We start from the raw sequence: 25,255 nt of genomic DNA on the forward strand, positions 1-25,255 counted from the left end.
CTGTCTCCAGGCTGTTGAGAGTGTGTACACTTGCGTGAGTGTGTGTGTGTGTATAAAAGGGATTAAGGCCTCGCTCAGCTGAGATACCATCAGCCATCAGCCCTGCTAGTCCGCTTCGGGCTTTCCCGGCTGCCGCATTGTCTATTCTGCTCCGCTATGTGAAAAATGTTGAATATCAACAATGGCTTTCAGTGGTGTATTGTTGAGTTTTTGTATGAACTAATCTTGCCTCAGTGAAAGAGACCTAGGGCTTGGACAAAACGTCTAGAGCCACAGCATTCCTAGCTGGCTCTCCCCTTGAACACTGAGCAGAAGGCTGGGGCTCAGGGAGGCAGAGTGGAGGGGAAGGCAGGCTGGAGGAGAGGCAGGGAGAGGGAGAGCTGAGGCCGGGGTACGAGCTCCAAGGCTGGGGGGGATAAGGGGATGGCAAGCCAGGGGATGCTGGGTGGAGGGAGGCGGGGGAGAAAGTGAGAAGGCGGGAGGGCAGGGGATGCAGCCCAGCCCCAGCTAAGGTGAGAAAAGGTAAGGCAGTGGTGACTGATAACAGGCCGCACTGAATGCTAGTAGAATTAGGTGACCAGGTAGGGAAGATGGAGTGTTAGTGAAGAAATAAATGACTTGTCACAGAAATAGTGCAGGTCATAGTGTAGGAGGACATTTAATCTGCAGAAGTGTGAAGCCTGTTAGGAGGCTAGGCTGGAGGATGGAGCGAAAAAAGAGAAACAAGACGCTTGCAACAAGACCAAAAGAAAAAAAAAGGAGAGCCAGAAAATCAGTATTAGAGTTTTGTGAGTGTGGAGTCTCCTTTCCTTTCCCTGCCATGGATGTAATGCTGGTTTGGATTACATCCAATCAGATGAGAGGACTGTGGCCCTTGTCATAATGACAAGCATGACATCATGGCAAGGTAAGCTGACTGAAAAGATCGGGCTGGATGATTTACTGACTCCCTGATTCCCTGTTACCGGCTGGCTGAGCGATGCGGAGTTGTACGATTGGCTGTGCGAATATCTTCATATCCTTTCTCCTTCTTTTTTTTGTCTTCTTCCTCTTTCTCTCTCACTCTTATTAAAAGCTGGCTATGCCATGAGAGCGCCCAGGTGCGGGTGCGGATGTAGAGGGAGTGAGGAATAAGTGTCTCTAAAGCAGGCCTTCCTGGCTGTGCTAGTGTTTTCATGCAGGTTTATCTGGTAGCAAAACGCTGGCGCTGCTGTGTGTGTCTCTGTGTGTGTTGCCATCTCTCTCGGCATGCATCCTTCCTGTCCTGCTGTGTCTAAGGGTCCCCCTGCGGGGAGAGGAAGACAGCTAGACGTGGGTTGCAGGAAATGGTTATTTTTTTCTGTTTTTTGGCTCTGTTTGGAGCTGTGTGTGTTCATTTCAGAGTTGTGGTAGAGTAACATTATAGTGAATTATCAGCTGAACACAGCAGCTGTACAGAAGTCCTGCAGGCATTCTCTCAAGCAGCTGACCAGGACTTCCATACATGTCTCAAGAGCAGACACCTTGCTAAAGGGCACTGCAGAAGATTGTGTCCCAGTTCTTTTCTGCTCTGTTAGTGTTTTTGCAGTTAGTTTAAGATTATGAGTATTCTTGTATACTAACATTTGTTATGCTGTTACCATAAAGCTGTCATTTTTACGGTAACTCACCGCAATCTCAAAACCTACTTAAATTGTGGATTTTAGGCCGCAGCGACCATATGCACTTTTCCTGCTCACATTTGACCAAAGGTCAAAGCTCAAAGGTGAAAAGTCTCTCCTGCTCTTGTCTTTATCCTCTAACTTGAAGCCTGCATTTCTGTGCACGTTAAGATGTATTACACAATGCACACAAGCATGAAGAAGATATGAGAAGTTGTAAAAAAAGTTCAATTTTTCTCATTTTTCTGTCATTTCCTTTCAGAGAGATAAATGCATCCAGCAGAGCTGTAGTTTCCTCTTTTGTAGTAAATCGCAAGTAGGCTCTCAAATTATTCTCAACAGCCTGGTGTGTAGCACCGTGGAGTCTGCAGGGGTCAACTTGGTGTGCCTGTGTGTCTGTGTGTGTGCACGTGTGCCTCTTTGGGGTCACTGCCACAGAAACTTGGAAGTGAGAGATGGTTGGCTTAACCCCTCACCCCCAATACATACATAGAGTCTCTCTCTCTCTCTCTCTCTCTCTCACACACACACACACACGGATATGTGAACATTGGTGCAGTCTAATCGCTGGCCTCTGGTGATTTGTCCTCTCAGCTTGAAGCCATGTCATTCCTCCCAGCTCTCCTCACAATTACAGCCCTGAACTGAACTAGAAAATCTGCTCCAATCTAGCAATTAGTCCTGAGGCCACTGACTGTGTGTGTGTCTGTCTGTGTGTGTGTGTGTGTGTGTGTGTGTGAGTGTCCTGAAGACCGAGCAGGATCACTGAAGTTGACGACAGGCCAAATAGCGATTCTTTTCATTTGAGTCGGAGACATGTGTGCCGACGGCAAGTTAATATTCCTACCTTTTCTTGTAATTGTTGTAAACAAATCGGTGCAAGATGATTGTTGGGCTCACACCAATGACAGTATTCCTCAAAATTCATTCCCGAGACCCTTTTAAAAGATGCTGCTGCAAGTTATTAGTCACCTTCTTTGTGTCTCTGCCTGCTGCGAAATTAAGCAACTTTTAATTTGAGCTCCATTTGTACTCAATGAACTGATCCACCTTCACAATGTGTGCCTCTAAAGCGCCACAGAGTGTTTTGTCACAGGACGTCAAAAGATACATTAGCATGACCCATTGGGTTGTGAAAGAAGGTGTTGTGACTTGACTCGGTGTACTTTTCGGGAAGATTTTGAAACTTTTCCATCTTTGAAAATCTCTTTTCCACCTTTTAGATTGCCTTTAATACCCTCTTCAGATTTTCTTCATACAAAGAAATTGCTCCAAAGAAATGTGCAGTGCAGAGACTGCTGCTCTTTTTATGAGTTTATCTTCATTGGTAATTGTTTTAATTTTTCAACTGCATTATGGTGGAATTAAAATGGGGCCTTTTAAACCATCTGCCCTCTGGGTGCACACTACAGAAAAACACAATCTTCTACAGTTCTTCACATGCTATTTTGGATATGAAAAGTATTTTTATTTTCACATACTTTGTCATTAAAATAGCCTAGAGCTTGTACGGTACTCTGACCTCACAGAGACATGTAGTGACCATGTTGTAAGTGTCTGAACCGAATGAGAGATGGCCTCGGGTTCATAGGGGTAAAGCATGGAGCTGGAAAGTCCTTATAAGAGTAGCAAATCTGAATGAAAGTGGGAGTGTGTGAGGTGGAATGAGAGGAGGAAGTGGGCAAAGGAGGAGAGAAGGAGGCTGCGGTCAGAGAGGGATGTGGTGCGGGGGAAGGAGGTGGGGAGGGAAAGGTTTTCATTGCCAGGGGGGCAGGCAGGCCTGACTGCTCAGCAACAGAGATGCTTAGTGCCGCCTGGCTTCCTCCTAAAGACTCGGCCTCCTTTCTCCCCAACCCACCACCCCCTTCTGCCCATCTCGCTCCTGTGTCCCCTCTTTCTGCTCTGCCACCACTTTTCCCATCACTTCCCTCTCTCCTCCTTTTGTACCTTCTCTCCTTCACCCTCCAGTTCCTCCTGCTCGGTCTCTTTTTCTTCCTCCATTTCTCTCACTTCCTTAGTTTCTCTCCCCCCCACTTACCCCACTCCACGTCTGGGCCATTACAGACACTCAGCAATGGGCTGAGGAGGGGTGGGGGTGGTTGTGGCGGTTGGATGGAGAGATTGAGGGGGGCACAAAAGGCCTGAGATGCAGCGGCCCGACGAGAGTGGCTGGCTTTGAAAAGAAGCCGGGCAGCTTCTTAATGCAGCGAGTGGACGGACAGACTCGGGCAGACAGACAGAGCGGACTCAGCCCTTTATTCCCGTCCTTTAGTTGATGCCTGTTTTCGGCCAAAAAAGCACATCATCTGCTGTGTGCCCTTCCCTCTGCGCCTGATGTTTTATCAAACACATTAAGATGAGATGGAGGGATAGGAGGGAGGGAGGACGAAACGAGGGTAATATAGCTGAAGGCCAGCCACTTAAGAGGCTGACAGAGAAAAACTTTTTTTCCGCTCCCAGAAGCAGAGGAGAGGCGCACGCACGTGGATGGGATAGAAGTGCGTGCGTTCGCTTCTTTTAGAGGTCGCTCCTCTTTTATTGTACATTAAGACATTACGCATTAGTGTCTGTGTGTTTTTAGGGTTAATGCTGAGGAGGAAAATATTGACAGTGCAGCACAGTAAGAGAGCTGAAAGCGCTGCTCGATGTTTTTCTTTTTTTAATTTGTTCCAAAAACAGCTTTTGAAGATGGAGCTTAACTGACAGACCAACTGCAGTAAAATGCTAACATAATCAAACATATCTTGGTATGACGTTGGTGATGGGGTTTTTTGAGTCAGAAACCTAAAGCTTTTCACTTTTTTTTTCTTTTTTTTCTTGCCATTAAGAGATCAATGAACAATAAATACAAAATAAATACAAACGCACAACTCTTTGAGACACTTATCTTTGTGACACACTATCAAACCAGAACAACAGTTTTGTTTAAAAGGCTTCAGTAGTAAACAGATGAGCTGAATGGATTTAGTGTCCAGGTTCCATCTTTTATCAACCTAATTCTTCAACCAATTATGGAGGTTTGTATTCGGCAGTATTATTTCACTGAGATGGGAGGGGTCCTCAAATGATATTTTCTGCCTGCATTTATTTACTTGCGTTGGCTGTCTCTTTGTTGTGGGTGGTGTAGGAGTGTTATTATGGATTTGGCTCTAGGAGCTTAGCTGCTCCGTGATTCTGATATCAGCTGGACTTTGATCAAATGCAACGAGCTTGAAATCCACTTTAATCGGCACTGCTGTGTTGGTTTAGCAACAAGGAGACTTCACAGCAACATTTTTGAGGAGCTGAGGAATAAATGCACGCTTGTTGACACTTGTTTGTGCTCAAAACTTTAAGCTAAGTCGCACTAAAGACACATTTTGATGATCAAGGTTGTAATCTGGATGCAAGGGCTAGGATGACAAGCAGTAAGTAAGTGAATCATATATTTTTCCTTGAAGTTTGGCTTTCATGATGAAGTTATTTCGTTTGGGTTCTATCAGTCAAAGTGACTGCCTATTAATTAAGTCAGAGTTGGGCTGCTGCAGTTTTTCTGCTATTTAACATATATGAAACTCCATCAACATTTTGGTATGGTCAGGTTTTTTTTTTTAAGTTTATTTAATAGAAAGAAAGAATGTTGTACTCATAACCATACATTGTGTGTAATTGTGTGTGTCATTCAACAACTGATGCATTCACATGTAATTGAAATTAATCTGTCGCCCGTCTTTCATGCTCATTTATTCCTGATATTGCGACAGTTATTCTCTGTCAGCAGATGACGTGTGACCCTCCTGTCTCCGGACAATGAACTGGGTAAGCAGCTAAGTTAGCTTTTTGAAAGCTATCGTTAGGCTTCAGTGTCTGACAAATCACATTTTCCCTATGATAAACAATTTGAATAAACGAGTTTATTCACTAAGTGTCACTTCAAAGAAGGTTTCACTACATTAGCTAACAGCAGCTAACAGAGGCTAACAGCGACGTTTATCAAAGGAAAAGTTTATGCTAACAGTTCACTTCAGTATCACTGTGAACTTCAGTGACTCACTGACTTGTATTGGATTCCTTTTGCAACGTTTTTTCCTCCAGAGTAAATAGACACGCATGCTCCTCAGCATTCACCATGTCGACAACAGAGGTAAACAGTGAACTGACAGTCTACCCAGACAGCAAAAGACCCGAGGGTGGGTCCAGTCCAGAGTCAATTTGCAATCTGAGTAGACTCACCACAGATGGAGCAGTGGCCAGATATTTTGATGTGATTTGGGGGTAAAAACATAAAATGCCACAGAGTATTCTGTTGACACAGATCTTTTTTTTTATTCCACATTTATTTATAATTTATTATTGTTAAGTGTTGATATGATTCAAATATGTTCAAATGTATTTCAATTCAATACAATTCAATTTTATTTATACAGCACCAAATCACAACAACAGCTGCCCCAAGGCACTTTATATTGTAAGGTAGACCCTACAATAATACATAATAATACATTGGGAAAACCCAACAATCATATGACCCCCTATGAACAAGCACTTTGGCGACAGTGGGAAGGAAAAACTCCCTTTTAACAGGAAGAAACCTCCGTCAGAACCATGCTCAGGGAGGGGCGGCCATCTGCTGGGTGAGAGAAGGAAGACAGGATATATAGTGCGTTTCTTACACAATCAGTAGTAGAAACATGCTAGCTGGCAGTCTAAATCTAACGTTTTCTCTCTCTTGGCTGACTAAAAATGTTTGGCCCACGGCAGCCACAGTAGCTAGGGTTATGCACATAAATTGGGAGGATAGGAAAAGAGAACTCATTTGACTGAAGTCTACAATCTACGGACTTCTTCTGAAAATATCACACACTATAACTTTAAAATTTCCCATTTGTTTTTGTTTTCACTACAAGACACCCAAAGAATGAGTCGTGAATTACTATACATAATTAATATGTATAACTTAATCATGGGAGCCATTCCTGAATTAAAGAAACGGGTTGGTTTCTTTGACCTTTGGACCCTGAATTCATTGTCTACCCACTCACATTTGTGGCACTTGAACTGACACTGACCTTTAATTTAACTGACATGTCAGTGGGATCTGTGACCTGTATTGACAAGTGTGTTGTATTCACTTCTTGAAGCTCCCTGTTGGAAGAATACCTACGCAAGTCAAACATCATAATTGATCTTTGGAACAACATGCTGTAAAGCCGTATTCCAACCTGAATTGTCCTGGAAATTGCTGAAAAATAAATCTGTTCATACTTGATTTGATACTTTTTGGTATGAAATTACTACCTTATGCACCTTATGAACATGCACATTAGTTCGGTCAGTGTTGGGTTAAAAAAAGCACATCGTGATATCATAACAAAGAAAGAAAAAAAAAAAGCTTTGGGGAACACCCATAATCCATTTTTAAAAAGTCATACCTTTTGAGTGGGCTCTCCTACACTCTAAAAAATATTCGTGGTGTTTGTCGGTAGAACAAAAAAGCATTTTTCTGCTAAAGAAAAGTAAGTTGTCTACATGTACACGTTTCAGTGACTTGACTAATCAATGTTAAAAGTCAGTGCAACACAAAAATTAAAAAACAGGTCCTTAACTTAAATGTTTGAGTATATTCAACAAAATACTTTTATAATCAATCAACAACAGAAAATATTAAGTTTGTGTAACATGTAAAAATGAGTTTCAACATCCTTCCTGTTTGAATTTCCCATATACTGGACCATAACGAAAAAATAATTACAACTGCCATAAATAACAGAAGAAGAAACAGAAAAAAACAGAGTTTGGCAACACCACCTGGTAAGTTCCTTATTTTATTGTCTTTTATTAATGTGTACTGGTTATATGAGTTTACTATGCAAAATATATTTGTCACGCTACAAAGAATTTGTATTAATGCAATTCAGCATTATAAAGTTAATTTTAAAAATTAGATATCTGGTCCTTTTAGCCAGCTAATACAGTGCTTAATATTGTTTTTCCCTATATCTGTGTAGATTTTTGTTTTTTATTCTTTTTAGTCTGAAAATGGCAGCTACATGCTGTGAATTGGCTGTGTCTCTCCGTGTGTTATGCTAGTTGTTATGCTACAAAAGAAAAAGGGATGTATTTTTTTCTGTTGTTATTTAAATATGTCACTCTGTTGGTTACTTTGGTTAGACATAGGTGTGTGTGAGACCATGCAGACAGCAGAGGGCAACCCCGCAGCATATGTTCGTATTGTGCGCAACAGTTTCTGGATTCTTGTGGCCTCGTGGGAGAAGAGGTGTGTTTGCCCTAGACTGTGTTCGGTGAGTTAACTAAGTACTGAATTCTAAATAGATGAATTACAAGTTATATTCCTACACTTTAAAATGTCATCTTTAAACAACTGAAATTTGATGGTTTTAATCCTAATTTAGCAAAGTAGAGTTGTTGTTTTTTAAGTTTAGCTAGCCGTTTCTTTTAGCTAGCAAACGTTCCTCACAAATAAAAGAGCACACTTACAATTAAAATTTGTCACTTGTCAGGGTACATTTGGTTAGCTGATAGACCATGCCGACAGCAGACCATGTTCAATTTGAACCCGTATATGTTCAATTTAACCGGTCAGTAGCTGCCTGCATTTTTATCATGGTGTCAGAGTAAATTTGTGTTTCCACAAGATGGTCTCGGGTGAGGTAACTAATTACTGACAGAGTAAAATGTGGTGAATTTATCCCTGACTAAAAGTATTTTTATCAATCGTGTTGATGTTCTAAGCTTGACTGCGAACTCTGCCTGAGGTTAAAGTTGGTTGACCTAGCCTAGCAACAAAAAAACAATATTGTGTATGTGTGTGTGCATACGTCTTCCATTTGCTTTCCTTAAATGTAAGCATAATGTAAAGTGTGGGATTGTGGCATAACCACAGTTGTATTTAAACAGTTAAAAAGAAATTTCTCTTACAGATTTGGATTTGACACCTTATTATAAGTTTAAACTGCAGTCTGTAGATGTACATTTTAAAATTCAATTTTGTTCAGACTTTATGATTCATCTTTTAAGTGTGCATTGTAGTGTTTTAGAGAAGGTTTTATACTTAAAATAGCTTGTTAACTCAAAAGCTTCAATAATTCTTTGCATTACAAAAGGTTGCAGTAAATTTCAAAATGCATTGGACTTGCAAAATTTGCAAATTTGAAACATCAAGAAGGAATGAGCTCTTAAAGCATTACAGGCTTAGACATAGCCATGGTGGACTGTTTATGCCTTGCCTATACTGGGATTGTTACTGCTCATTTAAAACATGGAGTAGCCTCCGAAGCCATTTATCAAGAAGCCATTCATCTTCTGATACAGTGACATGTTCAGAGGTCTTATCTTTCAAATGTCCATGTTGCTCTTTAAGGACATTTTCAACTGAAAGGGAATATTTTAAGCATATTGGGCACCATTTAAAAAAACTGGAAACTGTTGCTTGTATTTTTGAAAACTGTAACTTCAAAACAAATGTTCATGGAACATATGCTTCTCATAGGAACCGAAAACACACTCCTCACTCATTGGATGACTTCAAGCCTGAGCTGATACAGAGGTGTGTCAGTCGTTTGAATGCAGGAGATGATCCTCTTGAGGAACATAATGAAAATCCATTGTGTGAAGATGTAGCAAATGCAAAGGATGAAGAAATTGGTGAATTGCCTAATTTAATTGAGAAACATTTAGCCCACCTACTACTAAAACTGGAAAGTATATACAATGTACCTCGCAGGTGTATTGATGGATTAGTTGAACAGTTACAATTCATTTCTTCCTCTGCTTCAGGTCGTATTCTAAAAAAGATTTTACAGTTAAGCCTAAAAAAGCATAATTGTGCTGTTGATGATTTAGTGATTTCAGATATGGTGGCAGACCTCTGTCAGTGCAACCCAATCACATTGGCTTTTGGAAATAAAGGTCCTCTTTCTACCTCTTACAAAAGAAGCAAATATTTCAAGGAGCATTTTTGTTTGGTGGAACCCACTGAGTATTTGCTTAGTGTTGGGGAGCAGAGAAGTTTCCAGTATGTACCTGTTTTAAAGTCCCTGAATGAAGTCTTGAAAAAAAAGGAGATCCAAGATTTCCTCACACAGGCCTCTGAAACACAATACACGTCATTTCGTCATGGCACTAATTTTAAAAACAATAAATTGTTATCAGAAGAGAGTCCAGCCATTTCCCTCATTTTGTATGTGGATGAGTTTGAAGTGTGTAATCCACTTGGCACCTCAAGAAAAAAGCACAAAATTACAGCAGTATATTGGGTTTTAGCTAATGTAGCACCATTGCTCAGGTCCTCACTGACATCAATCTACCTAGCCATTCTATGCAAATCTGATGATATAAAACAATTTGATTACAGTGCTGTCTTTGAGCCACTGTTGAAAGATCTTGCATGCCTAGAAGAAGATGGACTTTACATTCCCTCATTAGGCATATATGTCAAAGGAACTGTGTTTTGTGTTGGTACAGACAACCTTGGTGCACACTCTCTCGGAGGATTTGTGGAGAGTTTCTCAAGTGCGTATGTCTGCAGGTTTTGTCTTGCAGAATGGTCCCAAATCCAAGTAAGTGATGTTCGAAGTGGAGCATTTAGTCAAAGAACAGTACAAGAACACTGGGTACATGTTGACACTGTAAAAGGAGATAAAAATGAGTCGCACTGTTATGGAGTAAAAAAAAACTGCCCACTGACCGAAAACCTAAAACATTTTGATGTTTTATCTGGCTATCCACCGGATTTGCTATATGATCTCTTTGAAGGTATTGTACCTTTGGAGTTAGCACTTTGCCTTAGTACCTTAATCAAGGGAAAGTGTTTTACTCTAGACGAGCTCAACAAATCAATTAAACAGTTTCCATACAGATGGGCTGATAAAACTGATGCACCACAACCAGTTCCATTTAATTTTGCAACAAAAAAACAGTTGGAGGGAATGCGCATGAAAACTGGGCTTTGCTTCGCCTTCTCCCCCTTATAGTTGGGGAAAGAATACCAGAGAGTGAACCAACATGGCTGCTGCTTCTCAACCTTACGGATATAGTTGAACTTGTCCTTTCACCTGTTCATACAGATTCAACAATTTGTTTTCTTGACAGCAAGATTTTTGAGCATCGGCAAACATTTCAGGAAGTTTTCCCACAGGAAAGACTGATACCAAAACATCATTTCCTAGAGCACTATCCACAACTCATAAAAGCTTTTGGTCCACTTGTTTTTCTGTGGACTATGCGTTTTGAAGCCAAGCATGAGGCATACCCACTGTTTTTGAAACATTCTGTTGTCTTTATCAGTGAAGCATCAGTTAATGATTGCCTACCATCTACATGGAAATCAAACAGCTCAGCCGTGTTTACAGGCAACAAAACTATTAACTGTGAATTTGACTGTGCTAAGAGAAGACATTAGGAAAGCAGTGGAAAATATGTTCCCTGGGGAGTCAAATGTCAAATACTGTGTCTTACAGTGGCACCAGTTACACCACTGGAATGATCCTGGCACATGGATCAACAGGTGGTCTGCCAGATTTTGTGGAACTGACTCAGATGGTTGTAGTTAATGGAAATGTTGGCTTCATTGTGAAATGCTTAAATGCATGGTATTCTGAACATTTCAGGAGCTTTGAGCTTGAAAACACAAGAAGTGTTAAAGTTATTGAGCCCAGTGATCTGTCTGATATCATCCCACTGGCAGCATACACTGTAGCAGGGAAGCGTATGGTGACCCTAAAGCACTACATCTATGTGCCATAGAAGGCACAGTAGCCATTTCAATACAGTATTGTCAAAGCTGCTTTGTCTTCCTTGTTTTAGTTTTTCACTATAGCTCAAATGGTAATTTTGTGGATAGTAATGTTCAATCAATAATTAATCATTTAGTAGTATAACTACCTTGCTCTGCCTCAAGTCTGTTGCTCTGCCTCAAGTCTCAAATTCTGTTTTGTTTTCCTTTTTATGTAGGTATCTCAATGTCTCATCCTGCTAAACTTCGGATCATACTCAAAGACCATAACATTCGAAAACTGGACTTGCCAAACGGAATCCCTGGAACAGTGGAGGAACTTGAATCTATTGTGAAAGACACTTTTGAGGTTGATGGGAAGTTTACTTTGCACTATAAGGATGCTGACTTTGGAGAAGAATATTTTTCTCTGACATCAACAGGTGATATCAAGGACAAGAACACACTCAAGGTGGTTCAGATTATTGAACCCCCCACAGTTACTCTGACATTTAGTGATGTAGACAGTTCCTTTATATCTGCATCAGAGACTTTGGTCAATGCTTCAGCAATGTCAGAGACTTCCAGTGTGTCCTGTGGCACCAGTTGCTCATCTGGATCTCAGGATACAGTAATTCTTTCCTCACTTGAACATCTGAGTCAGCGTTTACAGCGCTGGCCTACCAGTTTTTCTGTTCCTCGCTTTGCTTATGACACTGAGCTTTTACTTGCTTCAGGAAATGAAACTTTCAAAAAGGATGGAACTAAACTTAACTTTATTCCAGTTCTTCCAGATATCCTTGAGAAATTGGCTGAAACGACCTTTCAGTATGTTGCCTACCCAACATCTGCACAGTTAGCAGATGTAGCTGATCACCACTGTTAACTTGGAAACAACATTCATGGCAAAACTGGACCAGTATTCCACAAGAATAATGTCCCTGGCCTCTTCAAAAGCAGGTGCTGCAAAAATTAAGATCGAGCGCATCAGGAACGTGCTGCAAGAGGTAAGAATAAAAAAAATATAACTGATAATCTTACACAACAAAAGTTAATTTTCTAATTCATTATCTTAGGAGCATTGTTGGCTATCTTTTATTGAAGAGTGAATAAGTGAAAATCGGAGGTGGACAGTAAAAATTTGCTAAAATGCACATCACTCAAAACATGTTTTTTTGTTGTTGTTGTTGTTTTTTGGGTTGTCCAAGTCAAAATTACAGTGATATACTTGTAACTTAATGGGTAACTGAGCTTCGAGAGAAAAAATAAAACTTCAGAAATCAGAAAGGGTTTTATTGCCAAATGTTGAGCAGGTTTACAACATTAGGAAATTGCTGCGGTACTTAGTGCAAAACATACTGTCAGATAACGCTGACCTCCTCATAAGTGTGTTAAAAGGCCAGTAATATAACTTTTGGTCACATTGTTGCAAACTGAGGTTGGTAAATTTAAATAGGTACTTTTCATGTAAGGTAACTTGAGAATACATTAATGTAAGTATTGGTCATATTGCAGATAACCTGAGGAGACTAACCTGAGTTAATAATTTGGAGTGTTACAAGTATCTTCATCAACTGCACAATAAATGTTTATGAGGAAGACAAGTTACAGAAACACATTAAAGAGGGTGGATAGGAGCTTTTATTGGTTTATCACATCATTGCAAGACTTGTCCACAGGTACTTTTGCACATATCTTACATCTAACAATTATAGTTTAATCCTTAGAACACAACTCAACAAAAACAGTTTGAAATAGTCTCTAAATTTAGGTTACATTTACTTTTACTCACCTTATCCTACTGCTAGCAAAGGGTGCATTTAAAGCAGGCTAGTGTGTAACAGTTTAAATTGAAGTTACAAAGATGAAATCTTGAATTCTTTTAAAAACATATTTAAAATCAATATTTGGCACAACACAAGTCACATAAATGTAACAGTTTTGACTTTTCACCAAATAAACTGTAAGTTTAAGTTTTGTTTTGATTTTTTTATTCTCCAGAGTTCGGTGGAAATGAAGAGAGAGGTCGCAATCCGTTGCCTGATGGTGTATCTGAAAGAGAAAGAAGAGGATCTCTTCAGAGAACAGCTGGTAGGTGAATCTCGCATTCTTTTGTGTTATATTTTTAAATGGCACATAAAATACTGACATGTTTCCATTTAACCTACCTACTTGCCAGGATGGTGAAGAACAGTTCCCAGAAGAAGTGGTAAAGATTGTAGTCACCAGATGTGCAACAGTGTCTCTCCCAGCCGTCGCTAAAATTGTGATTGAAGGAACAGCAGTCCTGGAAGACCTTGATGTGCCCAGAGCATGTGCCTTAATGATGGGGCTTATATACGCTCTCAATCTGAGCTACCCAAAACAAGTAAAGAACACTCTAGAGGTATTCCAGAAGGTATTTCTGGAACTTGATGGGCTTAAAGTCAGTCCACGGTAATGTCTCTTAAGTGCAAACTTCTGTCGTGAAATGAATGTGAATTGGAGTGTAGCATTCCAATATGCCTCTTATGTTTTTGTATGCAGTCCTACATGAGTGTAGTTTTGAGAGAAGTTTGTATTACATATAACCTTAGCTTTGGATTGTTCCGTTGTTGAACATTAAAATCATTTCCTTGATTCTGTGACAAGTTGACTAAGTTGATACCAATTCAAGTTAATGTTAATGTACATGAAGTACTTTTTTTTGGCTTAGTCATTTATAATTAAAGGGCTGCTGTAATGTTTCATTTATGTTGTATTGACACAGAAGTATGCGATTAGGTTTGTTGCTGCAAACATTTTGGTGGTGGTCCCCCTGCAGGTTACTTTGGTTAACGTTTTGTTCACTTAGTGAATATAGCTATGAGTATGTGTGTGACTATTTGCCTGCTCCGGTGTGGGTGTGTTGCACGTGCATGAAACGGATGGGCTCATAACTGGACATATGGGGGGCTGACAAGCCTGACATCAGTAAGGGCCAAGAACACTGGAATGATTCCTGGGCGGTCAGCTGGTAAATGTCTTTTTAATTTAATTTAATTTTGTCATTTAAGATATTTAGATTGTGTTTTTGATATTTGTGATCAGTTCAATGAAAAACTAATTCTGTTTAATCCCCTTCAAACTAACTCTATTTTCATCATTCTCCCATTTTCTCATTTCTGTCCTGCATAGTGGATCCATGTTTCATGATAAAATGTCATTGCTTGGTCCCGACTGATATATTATATACTATTAGTCCAAAGTGTGTTTGCATATTAACAGGAACATGGATAGAATATCAAACAAAGGGGTTATGACAAATCAGAAAGGATGGTTTTATTTCACAACAATGGGTTTATAAGGCTTAAACTGATCTGCTGCATACCTATGACAACTGCCAAGCATGCACACACGCACACACACACACACAGATGCAGACATGCACATGTATGCATACTGCAGCCCAATTCAATATAAGTGCCAACAAGTTACACAGACAATGTGAATGACAAAATCCGGCTAGACCTCTCCCAAGTCTGGCCAAGTTCATCATCTGTAGCCATAAACACACACACACACACACACACACACACACACACACACACACACACACACACGGCCAAAACCCAGTGACACCCAGGCCAACTCACAATTTAACACACACACATGTAAAATGTGACCACACAGCTAAGCCCCCCACTAAGACCCACAGAGCCGACCATAGCTCTGTGTGTTTGTGTATGTGTTTATGTGGCGGTCAGTACTGAGGCCTTTTCTGTGTGGTTGGGGAGAGCGTATGGAGGGATGGAGAGGCAGAAAAAGAGAAAGAGGATTAGAGCGATATGGAGACAAAGAACAACAATAGTTTGTCACATTTTGTCAGGGAGGATTTTATGGAAAAGCTGATTTAGAGTCTGCCACCAACAAACAATGATCGGAAATATGGGATTTATTACTAAATCAGTTTTGAGAATTTGCATGAAGTTTAACAGTGCTTAGGCGATAATTTCCAAACATAACTGTGCACGGAAACTCGATCAAAATCTTATCCAAATTCAATTTTAGCTGTAAAACGTGACTTAAGAGTTATTTTAGTTTTCATTTGTTGGTATTTAGTAGATACTGTGGATACTCTGCTAATGTGATCTTTGTTCGTTAATATTTTCTGCTGTGTGAAGATAGTTTTCAATTAACAAGTCTTCAGTTAGTGTTGGAAGTACATGAAATGCTTTCTCAGACTGAAAGTGCCAACAAAAACAAGCTGCTGAGCTGGATACTTCCCACCCAAGCAAAACATGTGATGTAATATGGCTGTTTCATTTTAAATCAAGCAAAGTCAACTCAGTGTTTCACTTATATTGTTAAGATTATGTCCTTATTGTTAGAAAGAAGCAAATTAAAACAAGTTTGAACAGTAGAAAGCATGATCTCCAGCCCATACAGTCTCTATGAATTAAAGTCTGTTGAATTCAGTTTAGGAATATCCTGTAAGTACTTGTGTTTAAATCAAGAATAAGGTCCACATACAAAAATTGTTACTCACACTTTGAACTGTGACCTAACCATCCATTTCAGTGGCATTAAAAGCTGTTAACTGTATTTAACAGTCACATATATTATAGTTTTTTTTTAAAAAAAAAAAGCTTGTCAGGACACCAACAGTAAGACACCTGGTGCGCTGAACATTTTACAATACGCTAAATAAAACTGAATGAAGAGGTTCCAGCTGTGAGGTTATATATATTCTTCTGAATGTAACTAAAGCACTAGCAGCTTGCTGACTATGCAGAGTCATCCATAGTGATAATGAGGTTGACTATATGAAACTTTATGAGAGTTGAAGACTTCAGTATTGGATTACCATGCCTGCTGTAACGTGTGTTCACTTTGTCCTGCTGATATCAAGTGATGTTCCATAAGAAATATTAAATGCTAAAGTATATGCTATTCTGCACCACCTGGACAATTATTTCTCCACATGGTAAAACCTGATCTTAATCATCATAACTTCCATTTCCACTTGAGACAAAGCAAAAGTCTCCATGATAAGGATCCTAAGAGGTCATTTATACCACCATCATACCTTTGCAGTGTAAATTTCTGCTCAAAAATATATGTAAAAGAAACTTGTGGTTTAAAATGTATTGCATTCCTGCTGTTCCTTGAATTAAGCAAACAAGAAGGTTCACCCAATATGTGATAACTAAAACAGCCTTTCTTTTGGTCTTTTTGCCTTCTAAATGAGGCATCGCTGCAGTATCACAGCCTCCGAGATCCAAGCTGCTTTCATCCAATCCACAGTTTAGTGAAAATGTCGCCAAAGCAGCAGGCAGTGGGAGATTTCGGGCACACAGGCAGTGCTTGGGGGGGTGGGGGGCAGCAGGATCGGTTTGAAGTGAATGAAATGATTTAATGTTTCAGAGTCGGCCTCGCCCCCAGGGAATGGAACGATATGGGCTCCTAATTGACACCAGGTCAACTGCCTCCCTCTCTCGCACTCTCACACTGTTTCTGTTTCAGCTGTCTTTCTCTCAGACTCTCTCATACACACACATTACAGACTCTCTGTTAGCCAGGCCAGTCCAGCGCTGGCCGGTGCTGGACAAACAAAGGCCTGTGCTGTCTGACTATAATGATGGATGACCACCAGTCTCGCATTTTATAGGGATTTCACAGGAGTCACTACATTCCCAGGCTAAGCTACAAGTCAATAGTCTTCTATCATGCTTCCCCAAATCTCTAAAACCATGTTTCTGAGTTCTTTGGCAAAAAAAAAGATGATGAAGAAGAAATATTTCATGATTTTATTAGGCCTGAATTAGTCTTTGACAGAGCAGTGGTTAATGACGGCTGAATGTGATTAGCAGAGAGTGGAATGTTTTATTAGTGTCACTGTCAGCTGATTGACAGAGCCCTGGTGGTCATTATTGTTCACTTTTGGAGTGTGTGGACATATTGTGCACAGCAGTTGTCATGTGAGAGCGTGTTTTTTGTGCTTTTAGTGGGACTGAATTGCCACGATACCTTTTATGAAGTAAATCTCTGTCTTAACAAGTCATTTAGTCTTTTATTGAGTCCTGAGATCTTGTTTTCCTAAATAGGCTACTAATGGATTGGCATTATTGCACTTTTGATTTGAACAATCTCATTTGAATCATTTTCACAAATGAAATGGAATTCGTCTTGATGCTAATGGACCGATCTCGATGTGTATTCTGATAAATACATCTCGAGTCTTTTGGAACTAACAACTTTCAAGATGGACCTTTTAAAGTGTACCGCACCAAAGAAACAGTTGATAACCATTATAAAATGCATCACAGAACACCAGTAAAAAGCTGCGATTGGCTTGTTTTTTTCTTATCTGCTGCAGGTTTTAAAAACTATTCAAAAGAGTATTTATATTGAATGAACTTAGTTCAGTAGATGACATTCAGGGACACTTAATTACACTATTAATTGATTGTGGCTCCACTCTATAGCTATTGCAGAAGCAGTTATTTGCAAAAAATGGTTCATGTTGAACTAAAGAGCAATGCAAAGACATATTCAGCCTGTCATGAGCAGTGGTGTCTTACCAAACCTACTGAAAAAGAAAGAAAGTGAAGTAGACAGTGGTGTAAAACCTTATTACACTGAAGGATGTCAACAATATTTTGGAATAGCAGCTGCAAAAGGTTTTGGAAACAATGTGGTTGTGTCAGATATGCTATGAATGTGGTCTGATTAGGGTTAAACCACTTGATTACGGTCAGAGAAAATTGTGGATTGTTGTTAATAAAAACAGGATTAATTGCATGCCGGTTAATTACATGTCTGTAGTAAGACGGAAACTCTGTTCTACTGAATGAAAGTCACACGCACTTCATGCTCATTCACCCTGACCTATACGTCCCACATAGTATTCTACACTGGTAGTGCTGGAGGCACTTAAAAATTGGATGTAGCCTCTGGGTCTGAATCAGGGGTATCAAGCATAAGGCCCGGGGGCCAGAATTGGCCTGGCAAAGACTCCAGACTGGCCCACTGAATGTCTTTGGAAAATGTGACAGAGCGCATACATTTTGGACTTTTAAGTGCATTTCCATACATTTCAGCTTGTTCTAATTATAAAGATGTCCCCCACAGCCCTTCAATCTACAGAAAAGTAATTAATAGAGATACTACTAAGTTACAGAAACATTTCTGTTATTTGACTATTGAAATTTCTGTTTTGTTTTGTTTTTTCAGCGTACAGTAAAAAAAACCAAAAACAATAAAATACGACATTTTCTGTGAATTGACGAAACTTTTTTGTTTTATAATTACAGGACAATCAGCAAAGAGCTACCAGAACTTTACACATTTATTTCTTACAATTTAAGACCAAAGAGTCGTGCTGACAGATTTCTTTCATTTAATACAGCAGCATTTTTTATCGTGTAGTAAAGCTGTAGTAGTGAGATGTGCTGTTGAACATGCACTTCTTTTTCTTATATGTGCAGTTAAACATCAAATTTGTAAAATCAAAGTGGACTGTGTGTTGCCCACGATGTAAAATGAGTTTGACATCCCTGGTCTAAATAGTGAAGCATTTTTAAAAAAGAACTCTCTCCCTAATGACCAGCAGGGGGAAGTCTTTCTTTTTTCTTTCTTTCTTTAAAAAAGTTACATTTGTATAAAAATCTATGGGGAAACAATCCTTCTGCTCCCTTGAATTATGACCTCATGAAAAAAAATTGCTGATAAGTTTATGAGGAGAAAAATAATTATTCCCTGACTAGTTGGTGAGTGGTTGTGAAAGGTTACTTGTTGTCACTAAGTGAAAGTGGTCACAGTGAGGTATACTGTGTCTATAGCAGATTGCCAGAGTGGCTTGCAGGTTGCATGGAGGATGCTGATTTGTCTGCAAACACCCTCAGAGTAAAGGTTGTTGTTAGAGCTGCATTCAACACATTTCGGCAAGTGCAACTCTCAGTTTTTGGACCAAAACACTCTCTGTTACTGACTTTGTGTTGGCATTGAAACTGGAATCTCCCATGCAAACTGCAGTTGATCATGGCAATCTTCTGATAACCACAGCAATCCCAAGGAGTTTTGTTGGTACGGCACCCTTTTTGTGACTGATTTCACCTGGCAAAAACCACCAACCCCCAACGACCAATCACCAACCAATCAGGGAATACAAATCAGCGACCGGTCTCTAGGCCTGTGTGCCTAAAGCCTGACTTGCACTGAGATTTGACTTAAAACACAAATATAGGTTATACAAAGGTTATACAAGTATAATCTGTGTGGCGACTTTAATTTAAATCAAGGTTGAATAGGTTCAGTTCAGTTCAGTTCAGTTTTATTTATATGGCGGCAAATAACAATAACAGTCGCCTCAAGGCGCTTGACCCCTTGGCGACAGTTGGAAGGAAAAACTTCCCTTTTAACAGGAAGAAACCTCCAGCAGAACCAGGCTCAAAGCAGTGCCTGTGCTGTGTTTGATGAAGCCATTGTAACAGTGGCTGGATGTTCAGTTGTTTTCTATAATGGCCTTTGAATGCAATGTTTAGAACTCTGAATGAAACGTTAAATTTGGAGCTCTTCTTGGATTCACTCAGTTGTTAGATTTGACCTGACCTTGGTAAAGTTATACATAGCTCAGTCTGGGTGCTGCAAGCGTCTGTATGTTTAATACCTGATTTATCTTTTAGCAGATGATAGTCATTACGGAAAAATGTGCTTTTTGACATGACAAAAAGAGTGTGAACAGGTAAAACGACAAATATTATTGCTTTTTTTCTCTTCACTGGTAGCCAGCGCTCTTTCTATTGAGATCAGTTTGGTCTGATACAGTCTGACTGGCTCTAATTATCCTTGGCTCTAATAGTATTTTAAGTCTTATGTAAACTAGGAGCTGACCGATACAGCCGGCAGCTCCACCTGCAGTTTGCTTATTTTATTATTATTATTATTATTGTCAGAGGAAGATGACTTTGAAAGGCTGCGGCGATTCACTGTTATATTACAACATTGAATTGAATTTAGGATTCATTTTAAAGTGCTTTTATTGGTTTTTAAATCTTTAAATGGTCTGGCACCTGCGTATCTGTCTGATTTGCTGAAGCCCTATGTCCCCACTCGTTCGCTCCGGTCAGCTGAGCAGCTGTTGCTCTCAGTCCCCAAATCACGGTTGAAACTGAGAGGAGACCGAGTGTTCTCTATTGTGGCTCCTAAGCTTTGGAATAATCTTCCTCTTCACATTAGGCAATCGACATCAGTGATGGTTTTTAAATCCAGATTGAAAACGCATTTTTATTCACTGGCTTTTGATTCAGTGGTTGACTGACTTGTATTTTATTGTTTTCGCTATGTTTATTATTTTATCGTATTTATTATTCTTATGGTATCTATTATGTTTCTGTTGTTCAGCACTTTGGTCAGCCTTGTGTGTTTTTAAAGTGCTATATAAATAAACGATGATGATGATGATGATTTTTTTAATTACCCTATGAATTCTGAAGCCAGCTCATAGGTGACCCTGTAAACGTTTGTAAAGGTAGAAAGAGAAAACATGGTGCAAAAAAATAAAATCTGCTCAAGTTAACAGACCCGCAGATGGAAGCGGAGAGAAAGGAGTGCAGGTGTCAGAGGCGACGGCAGCAGATGATCAGCTCCCTCCATGACATTTTCAACCCCTCTGATTTTGTAGCGTGCGAGCAAGAAAACACGTCTCGCGCATCTGAACAGCTCCGCAATGACATCTAATCAGATGCCAGAGGAGACGATTGGTGTCAGAGCTTAGAGAAAACATGCTGATTCCCCACCGGCTGTATTGTCACTAAACGCCGCTTCTCTCTATGGACTGTAAATGATTTAATTTGAGCGCCAGATGTGGTGTTTAGATGCTTCTAGCGCTCGTTGAGAGAGAGACAGAGGGAGGAAGAGAGCGTGAGAGAGGGAGGGAAAGAGAATGAGGAAATGACAGGAAGGAGAGAAACAGCTTGGCAGACCGACAGCCAACAGCAGCCCAGGCACTTGACAGAGCTCTCAAACACCATGATTGTGTGTGTGTGCTCGCCAGCGTGTGTATTTTCTTCCTCCACTTGTGTATCATGACAGCTGAATGAAAATCAATCTGCTTCTACATCTGCCATCTTGAGTGTCGGAGAGTGCAGATGGGCCTTCCCTGTTACACTGAGCTTGCTGGCAGCCGACCAACTCAGGTTTTCCACCTCTTCTTTGCTCTCTTTTCTAATCTCAATCTCTTCTTCTCTTGCCCCCTTCTACTCTCTCCTCTCCTCTCCTCTCCTCTCTAATCAGATGCCAGCCTCTGAAGTGGAGTTTTTTCCTGCGTTGACATCTCCAAGTCACTCTGACAGCAGCTGTTTGGGACCTTTTCGAAGCTGCAATCGGGGGCTCTAATCACCCTCATTGACGGCTCCGAGGGCCCCTGTTGCAGCTCTGAATGGCAAATTAAAGCATTTTTAGATAACGTTGGTAATTGGCTAAATCGTTTATAAGCCCGGAGATCACACTTTTAATCTTCAGCCTAACATGACGGATCATGAAACCGCAGGACAGATCTGGTCCGTGTGTCCTTGGCCCTGCATCCCCGTTTCGGTTTCTTTCCTCACGACGTGCTGCGGTAATGTTTGATGCTTAATGATTTGCCCATCAGATTAACAAACACTAATCGTTCTCTCTGCTGCGGCTTGTCTCACTGTCAGGATCCCCCCCCCTCCACCACCACGCTATCCTTTCTCTCCTCTCATCTCCCAAGCTCATCTCATCTCTGGCATTAACTCCATTAGCCTGGTAATTGGCTCTCTTAAAGCAGCGGCCACAGACTCCGAAGGCCACTTAATGTCCATCTCCTTCCCTCCCTTCTCCTCTCTGCTCCGCAGTCGATCATCTACCTTCCTCAGTAAATAGCATTAACTAGTCCTGCATAGAAATCTGAGGCCACATTAGTGTTATCCTCCCCTCTCAGCCTATTGCCAGGCTTATGAGTCCCGATCGCTGGAGGTGATATGGCTAAGTGGATATTTTCTTTCTCACATCACTCCCAAATGGGACCCAAAATAACCCCCAACTGTCAAAGATGAATATGTAAATTCTGCATATGGAGATCTCCTTCCATTTTCTAACAGAGCCTAAGAAACTAAATCTGTATTTAAAAGATGTGGATGTGGAAACTCAGCTCATCATCACAGTCTGGGCCGCTCTGCGACGTGTAGGCCCCGCTTTCATTTCCACTTAGAAGATAAAATGTGTGGACTTTTCGAGCCAACGGTAAATAGTTTTCATTTGCATTTTTTTTTCTTTGTTGATTTTGTGTTCTCAAAATCAGGTTAAAGTCATCTGCACTTGCTTGATTTTACTTATTTAATACAAAGCACAGAGGTCAATCATTTCTTGATTGTTGTATGGTTTTGTTGAATTTAATAGAGCCCTTACTTTACTTTTTATGTCTATGCATGGATAAAATAAATAGACACTAATCTTCCAACGTCCAGCTGGGTTCTTGATTGATTTTGAAACTTTCTGAGCCATTCTCAGGTCTTGATAGAGGCATTTACAGTAAGTGATCGATTTTGAAAAGTTTAGTAAAGTTTGGTGTAGAAACACAACCCATCATAAGTCTAACACCTCTAATAGTTGTTTACAGTCAGATCAGCTGAAGCGGGTTATTGCAGAAGAGTGTTTGGTACTTTTGAACGTGACACGATTGTCTGTGTCAGATGGGCTGGATTGAGCATTTGAGAGAAACTAGGATTTTCCAACACAAGCACCTCTATACTTTACAGAGAATGATCAGAAAAAGGGAAAATAACCAGTGAGTGGCAGTTCTCTGCAGAGAAAATACCTTGTTGATGGCAGAGGTGAGAAGAGAATGGCGAGACTGCTTCAAGCTGTTCCAAGGATGGGAACAATAACTTAAATTAATCATCATGTATTAAAACCAAGATATGCAGAAGAGCATCTTTGATCACACGACACGTTGAACCTTGAAGCAGTTAGGCTACAGTAGCAAAAAAGACCATAGTGGGTTGCGCTTCTGTCAGGTAAGAAGAATAGGAAACTGAGGCTACAGTTTGCACAGGATCATTAAAGATGCACAACAGATTAGAGCAGGGCGATATGACCAAAAATATTTATCACGATATACATTTGAAAATACAAATCATTTAGCTTTTGTTTGAAAAAAACCCTGTGTAATTGTTTTAGGTCAATAAAAGTTTTAGTGCAGAAAACTACAATGTCATAAATAAAGGTAAGAATTCTGTTTCTGAGATCATAAAGAGAAACCTCGAGGTGGTAAAAGGTTATCGTACGTTTTGCAGCTGAGCACAAAATTAGTGAGCCAATATAAACACCAGACCACACCAGAAAAATGTGTCACATAAAAAGTTTCATTTATGATAGCGTGACTATTGAGAGCATGGTGTTTAATGTTGGTAACTGTCGTTTTCACGCTGGTTTATAGCCTTTTTTTTTAGCTTTGGTGAGGAAGCTATTCTAATTTTTAGTTAAGTTTAGAAGGTTTATAGTGTAATGATGTATGAAACAGAAGGGTTGAAATTACAGAGAAATTCCTGATTAGGCTCATTAAGAATTGGTGGATCACGGATGAACGTATAGTAGTGCTTTCTTTACTTGTAAAAGCAACAGATACACAAATGCTTAATTTTGACCTTGAATAAAAACACTTTGGTAATTTTAGACCTGCTGATGGAACTGTGGACCACGTTTTTCAGTTTTTACGTGGTATTACATTACATTATAATATTATGCTGTGATGCTTTTTCTCTTCTCTTTTTTCTTTGCCACTGAGTGGCAGTTTCTGTTTTTTGTGTTCAAGTATTTTTGTATTGCATGTTTTCTTTTTCATTTCCTTGGAGTTTTCCTGAGAACAGCCAAACAAATTGAAGTAAGGTGAAATCAATAAATCTTTTTTTTTGTATCACTGGTGCTCTGATCATGAAAGATCCTTATCATACAAGCATCCAGATTTCTCCTTGTGCTTACTTTGTGTCAGCTACGTTGTTTATGTCTGCACATGCTCATTAGCTGTGTGGCTTTGCTAGTCATTCATTCCTGTTGTATTTATAGACCTATTGCCCTGCAGCTTCTCTGGGCTGCTATGTCAGTATTGCTCAGATCAGTGGCTTTAAGACATTCTAAGAATTTCCACACCAACATGCATGAAAGCAACATCAGGCCCAACACCATAAAATCCTGTCGCTTGTTGAATGTGAAACGCTGAAGCTAACCAGCTTCTCTTGTTCTTTACACTCTCTGATGATTCCCTTCAGCCTTCAGATCTGTCCTTGTCCCTTTGCTTTTTCAAAGCTCTCCTGTTTGTTGTACGAAACCTCTGTGGCTCATCTGAGGGATTTAAAAACTAGAGCGACAGAGAAGCCATTGGCGTGGAATGATAGCTGCCGTTGCCCTCCAATGTACCCCACAACAAGAGGGAAGCAAATCAATCAATAAACTATTTCACGTCATCTAATTTAAGTGCTTGGTCTTTTTGTATCTGTGGAGTCTGGAGAGGATGTTGATGGAGGGAAAGATGGAAGCGGTGAGCGTTTTTTTTTTTTTGTTTGTTTGTTTGCTTGATTTTTTTTTTTTGGGGGGGGGGGGTTATTTCATGTTCTTGTGTTTTTCGCCCATGCATGGCAGCAATTTGTGTTTTTCTGACGCCACACCGTTCAGCAGCCTCTGCAGTCTATTCACTGCTGCAACACTGCCTCTGTTGGTTCACAACTCGCGAAGAAGCAAACACACGTGGGAGGGGAGGAAGGAGAGAGAAAAGCAATCCTTCCAATACAAATTATCAGAAAGAAAAAATTTAATTAGCAATATAAATGCCGGGCGGGCTACATTATGTGCAATTGTCTTGCTATCTTTCCAGAAATTAGTCTTTTAAAATGAATTTGCTGTATTAATCATCTCCTGAAATATT

At 40.0% G+C, this 25,255-nt stretch overlaps 2 protein-coding genes across 3 annotated transcripts in view; both read left to right on the forward strand.

The window, feature by feature from the left end:
- Nucleotides 1–286: 286 nt before the first annotated feature.
- The window catches only part of LOC146369841 (uncharacterized), a 98,213-nt gene continuing 73,244 nt past the window's right edge, over nucleotides 287–25,255 (forward strand). The window contains exon 1 of one of the 2 annotated variants that reach the window (XM_084909518.1): nucleotides 287–907. In XM_084909518.1, the coding sequence (XP_084765644.1) occupies nucleotides 900–907 (8 nt within the window). In that variant the 5' untranslated portion in view covers nucleotides 287–899. The remainder of the gene's footprint in view (nucleotides 908–25,255) is intronic. The other variant, XM_084909519.1, reaches the window with a different exon arrangement.
- Nucleotides 11,499–14,912, forward strand: LOC146369842 (uncharacterized). The gene is made up of 3 exons (XM_084909241.1): nucleotides 11,499–12,359; nucleotides 13,354–13,443; nucleotides 13,532–14,912. Exons 1-3 carry the CDS (start codon nucleotides 12,255–12,257, stop codon nucleotides 13,790–13,792), a joined length of 456 nt encoding a protein of 151 aa, XP_084765367.1. The 5' UTR covers nucleotides 11,499–12,254; the 3' UTR covers nucleotides 13,793–14,912.

Source organism: Perissodus microlepis, chromosome 17, assembly GCF_051167445.1.
Source record: "Perissodus microlepis isolate ML-2025 ecotype Zambia chromosome 17, ASM5116744v1, whole genome shotgun sequence".
NCBI classification, from domain to species: domain Eukaryota; kingdom Metazoa; phylum Chordata; class Actinopteri; order Cichliformes; family Cichlidae; genus Perissodus; species Perissodus microlepis.

Bases quoted from the DNA above. Each gene is read 5' to 3' on its own strand.
- LOC146369842 (XM_084909241.1), top strand. From the start codon at position 12,255: ATGGCAAAACTGGACCAGTATTCCACAAGAATAATGTCCCTGGCCTCT. The intron at 12,360-13,353 runs GTAAGAATAAAA...TTTATTCTCCAG, and splicing joins TCAGGAACGTGCTGCAAGAG to AGTTCGGTGGAAATGAAGAG. The intron at 13,444-13,531 runs GTAGGTGAATCT...CCTACTTGCCAG, and splicing joins ATCTCTTCAGAGAACAGCTG to GATGGTGAAGAACAGTTCCC.